Below are 7,346 nucleotides of genomic sequence, written 5' to 3'. Positions count from 1 at the left end.
TCGCCTCCACTCAGTTCTAACGAGTTTGAACAGCACATTTAGATTTTCCCATGGGGTTCTTTCTTTCTTTGTAGATAGATACAAAAAATAGAACTACAAATTCATTTGCATTTGTTTGCAAAGTATCGATTACATGTCAAGATATTCTAAGCCTTCAGTGACATCTGGGGGAAGGAGAGAGCAAGAATAAGGAAAGTAAAGAAACACTTACCTTCTGTTTTCATACTTTTGTCTTTTCAGTGTTCACATCTTCCAGCAATGGAAATGCACTGGGATATATCTTAGAAACACTGGTAAATCACTAAGGAACATTGCTGTTTTTCTTTCCTCCTTGAGTACTGTAGCTAGTTCACCCTCTCATGGATGTTTGGTTCAAAGATCTTGTCCCTGTATTGTTAACATTGGCTGCAGCTTCCTATGTGTGCCAAATGTGCACTGTGGTTGTGGGAGGGCTGCACATTTGACTTTCTTGGAGATGACTTGGATTGTGGGCCATAGATTAAATTACATTAAATACTTTAGATGGGCAGGGACTCTGATGTCATGACCCCACCTTTTTGTTGGTTTGTTTTAGGCTGGTAGTAGGGCTTGAAGTTAGTGCCTCAGGCTCCTGCCACATTTGAGGCACACCTTTCCTTCCAGCGCTTTGCTGGTTAATTCTAGAGAGTCTCTTGGATTTGCCTGCCTAGGCTGGCTTCAAACTACAGTCCTCAGATCTCAGCCTCCTGAGTAGCTAGGATTACAGGTGTGAGCCACTGGTACCCAGTGTTGTGACTCAGTTTTGTAATTAAAAAAAAAAAAAGAGAGATGATTTAACTTTACATGTATCGGTCTGTTTTATTGTTTTTTTTTTTTAAAGTAGAGATGAGGCAAATTTCTGTAAAACACTAATGTGACTCAAAATTGCACAATCTCCTTAAAACAATCTTTTGAGAAAATAAGATTTTCCCCTATTCCCAAACTTAGACTGGTATTGCTTTAGACTAACACATGAGAACCAGGAGTGAAAAAATAAGAAAGAAGTGAAAGTGATTAGGCAAGTAAGGAATTCTAAACCAGAAACTTTGAATACCTTGGAAGACAAAAAATAGATTTGGAAAGTAATTGATCTCATGTTTTACTCTTTCTTATAGTAAATACGGAGATGACTTAAAGTTACAGTTAGAAGTTTATTTTAGAACATTAGTTATACTTGTCCTCCCTCCCTCCTTCCTTCCCTCCCTCCCTTCCTCCCTTCCTCCCTTCCCTCCTTCCTCCCTTTCTTGTTCTGGAGATTGAACTCAGGCCCTCACTCTGTCTTGGCATTTTCTACTCAAGTCTAGGTCTCTGCCACTTGAGCCATAGCTTCACTTCTGGATTTGTACTGGTTTATTGGATAGAAGAGTTTCATGGGCTTTCTTGCCCAGTCTGGCTTTGAGTCATGATGTTCAGATCTCAGGCTCCTGAAAAGCTAGGATTTCAAATGTGAACCACTGGTGCCAGTCCACTTTTTCCTGCACAGTTGAGAGAAGAAAGATGCGGTGGGTTTGGTGCCATTCATCAAATTCCCTCCACACTCATGTTACAGATGCTTTTAGTGGGAGGAAGTATTTTCTGCATAAGTCCACACCTAGCTCAGAAAAAGAATATGCTGGGTGAATGATGAGTGATGTAAAGATTGCATGATTATCTTGAAAGAGTGTGGATTTTTGTTGTTGTTGTTCGTCATGGGCTTGAACTCTGGGCCTGGGCGCTGTCCCTCATCTCTTCAGCTCAAGGCTAGCACTCTGCCACTTGAGCCACAGCACTACTTCTGGCCTTTTCTGCATCTGTGGGTGCTGAGGAATCTAACTCAGGGCCTCATGTAGGCAAGGCAAGCACTCTACTACTGAGCCACTTTCCCAGCCCTGTATTTTTTTTTTTTAATTCAAAACAAAACAAAAACCTGAGAAAGAACTGATTCTTAAATCTGTGAGTACTTAATAGATACACTTGGGGAGTTTGGGGAAAGTGGGTATTATCGCTATTGTCAAGACTGTAAACATTCAATACTTACATTCCTCCCTCTCCTTTATTATTATCTTTTTTAACTTGCTTTTTTTTTTTTAAGAGCCTGGAGTTTGAGTAGATGAAGAGAAAAATCACAAGATAGTTCATTGGTTCTGTTTGGTTGAGCATAAAACCATGTTTTTTTGTTTGGTTTTTTTTTTTTTTGAGGTTGTCAGACAAGACCTGCTTTTATTAAAGCACACACGCTTATTTATTTATTTATTGCCCTTCCTGGTGCTTAAATCATCAAAGCATCTGCCAGTGGTAATTAGGAGGACTCATTGCACATCTGGAAAGTGATTTGGGACAATGTAAAGGCAGCTGTGCCACCGCTCTAAATTATTACCTGCTGAGTGCAGCATGAAGAGTGGCCCAGGTACATACCGAAGGTGTGAAATATTGGTTCACCATGGTGTGATGTGAGTTGAGTGGCCACCTTTTCTCCTCATGAACAGATACATTTTTCAGGCCCCCACATTATTATGGGGGGGGGATTTTGAGTGATTTGAAGTGGAGAAGAGAATGAAGTGCACCAGTAGGCAAGGTAGAAGGAATGAGCAGTAGTAGATTGGCAACTTTATAACTGAAGAGGAGGCTTTGGTGGTGTTCCTTTGAAAACATGAGGAAAGAAAGGGAAAACTAGTTTTGAGCATTCTGTAATATCTTTGATTTCAGCTGGCTGCCCATGGCTCATGCCTGTAGTCCTAGCAGCTCCAGAGTCTGAGATCTGAGGATTGCAGTGATAGAAGTTTGAAGCCAACCAGAGGAAGTCAAACATGAAAGACACTTATCTCCAATTAACCACCAAAATGCCAGAAGTGGAGCTATGGCTCAAATGGTAAAATATCAGCCTTGAAAATGTTAAGGGATAGCACTCAGGCCCTGAGTTCAAGGCCTACTACCAGTCTCCCCCCCTCTCCCCCCCCAAACTCCTCACTTGATTTCAGTGTTTTGTACTGGATTTGTTTAGGCCGTCACATCTGGTCTTGAGGTGCATAAATGGGAAAGCTGGTCCTTTTGGGGAGGAGTCAGGGTTCCAGCCGGGGAACCTCACATGATGGACCATACCCGTCTGCCTGTATGTAGGAGAGGGAGGGCTTGATTTTCACTCCAGGACCACCAGCAGCAAGAAGCATGGGGGAGACGACCCCTTCAAGAAGCTCATTTGTATTTGATCTAAGATGGCAGGTTTGTTTCCCTGATGAATAGAGGCAGAAGTTTCTGGGTGGGGATGGCCAAGTCAGCTCAGAAGAGCCTCGAATAGGGCCCCAGTTGTGGGGACCCAGGGATGCGATGCACAAGACTGGGCTAGGTGCGGTGACTCCCAGGACTGCTCCCTAACCCCCCAAAACACATTACTGACAGGCCTCCGTCTTCCAAAGCGTGTAGTAAGAAAACCCGAGATGCCCCAGTGGGCCTGGCCGATGAGAGCTGTTTCTTCGTCTGGACAGACTTCTCTCCGTAGTGGAGGCTGATGCTCTGCTGTCTGAGCTTCGCTTCCTCCTGTCAAGCACTTCCCAGGATTTGCCCCAGGACAGTTAGGGACTCTTGGCTTCCAGGGCTGGTACTTTGCTCTGCTAGCCACAGCTGTCAGCTATGGTTTGAACAGATAGCCCCCTAAGAGTGATCATCTGCCCTCCTTTCTCAGGCGTGCCCTGGGCGCTGCCTGCCCTTCTGGATGTGGGCGGGGCCGTTGGTCTCCTTGGTGCCTCCTCCACAGCCCCGCCGTCCATCTCTGTGGTCCTGCCTATTCTAAGGCCTTAGTTCACCTTTTGTTTGTTTTTGGTGGGGCTTAAACTCAGGATCTCATGCTGCCAGCACAGCTTTACGTCTAGCTTTTTGCTGTTTAGTTGGAGATAAGTCTCAAGGATTTTTTTCTGCCTGTACTGCTTGGAAGCAGGATCCTCAGACCTTCATCTCCAGGGTAGCTAGGATTGTAGGTATAAGCCACTGGCCCCCAGCTCTCAGTCACTTTCTTTCTTCCTTTCTTTTTTGGTCAGTTTCGGTGCTTGAACTCAGCCTGGCCACTGTCTTGGAGCTTTTTGTGCTCAAGGCTAGTGCTCTCTCAATTTGCACCACAGCGCCATTTCTGGTTTTTGGGTGATTCATTGGAGAGAAGGGTCTCAGAGACTTTTCTGCTTGGGCTGGCTTCAAACCTCAATCCGCAGATCGCAGCTTCCTGAGATGACAGATGTGAGCCACCAGCACCTGGCTTCAGTTCTTTTTCTGATGGTGCCCGGGCTGCGATCAGAGTCAAAGGGGACTAAAAGCCAGGCTGGTCCATTTGGAGCTCATTTTGTAGGATAGGTGATACGGGGGGCATAGATCATTGAGACCTGATCGGATATGTTTAGCCAGCAAGGTGTTGGGGGTGGTGGCATCCGGGGTAGATTGGGCAGAGATGGGCACATACCAGTTGGGAGGTCAGAGGTGTTTGTGTGATGGTGGCCCTTGAGCACCTGTGGTCCTAACTTGATTATCATGCTGTATCCCTGGAACTCTCTGGTCCGCTCCACCTCTCTCAAGAGCTTCTGTTCCTTCTCTAGGGCAGGAGGAGAAGAGCTGGCAGGCAGGTTGGCTGCTCGTGTTCTCAAGAGTCTGAAGCTGACTCTCAGTTTGCCCCTTGTGAATCCCCACTGGGAACTTGGCAGGAAACATCTGGAAGGCCAGGGTGGGCTAAGTCGCCTCTGCAGTGTCAGGTCTGTCTCCTTGGAGAGAGAGAGACAAGGAGACCTGCCTAGACCTGTTCAGAGATTTCCCAGCTTTGGGAGTGCTTCCTTTCCCAGCTTGGGAGGAAGGCCTCTGGGGCACTTCCCTCAAAGGCAATAGCCGGGGAAAAGGAAGAAGAATTTCAGTTTCTGCTTCTCTTCTCTCTCTCAGTTCCCCCAGTCAGGGAAATGCTGATGTCTTGAGCAGGACTGAGGTTTTAGTTTCTTTCTTTCTTTCTTTTTTTTTTTTTTTTTTTTTGTCAGTTGTGGGGCTTGAACTCTGGGCCTGAGCACTGTCCCTCAGCTCTTCAGCTCAAGGCGAGCACTCTACCATTTGAGCTACAGCACCACTTCCGGTTTTCTGGTGGTTTATTGGAGATAAGAGTTTCACGGACTTTACTGCCCGGGCTGGCTTTGAACCTCGATCCTCAGATCTCAGCCTCCTGAGTAGCTAGGATTACAGGTGTGAGCCACCAGCACCCAGCAGGTTTTAGTTTCTGTTTTTGTTTTTTTTTTGTTTTTCAAATTTAGCAGAAAGGCTTCTAGAGAAATCTTCACTGTCAGCTCCACTTGCATCCAAGCCTGCTTTGCCATGTTAGGTGTCATGGGCAGGATGATCCCTGAAGGGGTGCTGATTTAGAACATGTAGATACCACCTTTTTGTATGTCTGTATGCCATTGCTGGGGCATGAACTCGGGGCCTCCCACTCTATCTTGAGTTTTTCAGCTAAAAGCTGGTGCTTATCCACTTGCACCACAGCTCCACTTGTGGCTTTTGCTGAGTAGTTGGAGATCAGAGTCTCTCATATGTCTCAGCTGGCTTTGGACCATGATTCTCAGATCTCAGCCTCCTGAGTTGCTGGGATTACAGGCGTGAGCCCTGGTATCTGGCTCGTATATAACTTGTAGATTGTCTGAAAGTTGTATACCCCCCCCCCCCCCGGTTGTCTTGGTAAAGTCACTTTTTTACACCACAGGTTTGAAGGTAAAGGGGGCAGAAGGGGGGGGGGCGTCTGGACAGAAGTGAAGAACACAGGTGCACACATTTCTGTAAGCCTCTGTGTGTTCAGACACAGACTGAGGATATAAATCCTTGTCATCTCGGGGAGACGATGGTACGAACGCAGTCTTGTAGTGAATGCTGTGGGCTAAATAAAGTTGCACGAGTGTGGTGCACCAGGCTGCCCCTGTGATTGTGTCAGTGCTCAGGGCCTGGTCGGTGCCGTCATTATTTCAGTGCCACCTCTAGGTCGAGAAATGAGCGCATGGACATTCATCAGGGAAAGGCAGCTGAGCGGGGCCGAAGCTCAGAGCAACTGCCTGGGTACTCGCATCTGTGAAGAGACAGGTGACGTGTTTACTTATTATTTAGGTGAACTTGTAACATGTGCTTTTTGCCCTTGTACTTGGAGTCATGAATGAATAATAAGCCTGTTGAATAATCTATGAATATTAATGACTACAGCCACACTAATGACTAATGACTAAGGATTTTCAACTTTCTGGGGTTTCATAGAAAGATATGCAGTGTGCTCCAGATGTAGTTTTTCCATGGAATTTGAGGCTCTTTTTTCTCTCTCTCTTTCCTTCACCTCCTCACCCATGCTGGCTTGAATTCAAGGCCTAGGCCCTGCCCCTTACCTTTTTTTTTCTCAAGGTTGGTACTTTGCCACTTGAGCCACACCTCCATTTCTGTCTTTTTTGCTGGTTAATTGGAAATAAGGGTCTTGTGGACTTTCCTGCTCGGGCTGGCTTTGAACTGAGATCTTTAGATCTCTGCCTCCTGAGTAGCTAGGATTGCAGGTGTGAGCCACCAGCGCCACTAACACCCAAAGGGTTCTGGGAGGTGTCGCAGCCATTGTTGCACTGAGCATCAGGGACCTTGTCACAGCCCCTGTGCTTTCCTGGCTTCTCTCTCAACCCTTCAAGGCAGGCAAAGAGTGAGGACTGGTGAACATGGCTGGCCCAGTTAGAGATCTGGCTTCGTTGCTTGTTAGCCTGGGTACTGGGTGCAGTTTCTCCTCTCCTCTGAGCTCCTGTGATCCTCAGTACAGTGAGGAGAGGAATAGGTCCCATCTCACAGTGCTGTCCTGAGGGTTAGATCTTGCAAGGAAGACAGCCTGGGCATACCAGCCAGGTTCGTACACACCGACCATTCATACCATCAACACTGTCGACAGGTTGATCACCCGTGGGCCATCAGGATGGACTGGCCTAACCACCTCCGTGTTTTTCCTGTCTCTTTCTCCCCCTTAGGACGGGTCACTGGGGAACATCGATGACCTGGCTCAGCAGTATGCGGATTATTACAACACCTGCTTCTCTGACGTGTGTGAGAGGATGGAGGAGCTGCGGAAGCGGCGTGTGTCGCAGGACCTGGATGTGGTGAGTGGGCAGGGCCCGTAAGAGTCTCACGGACTGCTGCTGGCCCGGTGGTCCTCCACAAACTCCCAGTCCAGCCACACCCCGGTCCTTCCGCCCGCCCCAGCCACGCCTGAGCACTGGACTGCAGGCTGCCATGCTCTAGCTGTCCAAAAAACAAAGACAAAGACAAAAATCAGGTCCTCAAGAGGAGCAGCCCTTTCGTCTGCAGCTATCAAACTGAATGAG

General features: G+C 47.2%; 1 protein-coding gene across 4 annotated transcripts in view; it reads left to right on the top strand.

Annotated features, from left to right (window-relative positions):
• LOC138819300 (sterile alpha motif domain-containing protein 5) overlaps window positions 1-7,346 on the top strand; it is an 826,789-nt gene that overhangs the window by 689,183 nt on the left and 130,260 nt on the right. For all 4 annotated transcript variants that reach the window (XM_070010736.1, XM_070010734.1, XM_070010735.1 and 1 more), the window contains exon 2: window positions 6,993-7,121. In XM_070010736.1, coding sequence (XP_069866837.1) covers window positions 6,993-7,121 — 129 coding nt within the window. The remainder of the gene's footprint in view (window positions 1-6,992; window positions 7,122-7,346) is intronic.

This window comes from Dipodomys merriami, unplaced genomic scaffold (genome assembly GCF_024711535.1).
Source record: "Dipodomys merriami isolate MVZ:Mamm:240054 unplaced genomic scaffold, mDipMer1.0.p SCAF_8, whole genome shotgun sequence".
Classification (NCBI taxonomy): Eukaryota; Metazoa; Chordata; class Mammalia; order Rodentia; family Heteromyidae; genus Dipodomys; species Dipodomys merriami.
This window is presented reverse-complemented; position numbering and strand designations above follow the sequence as displayed.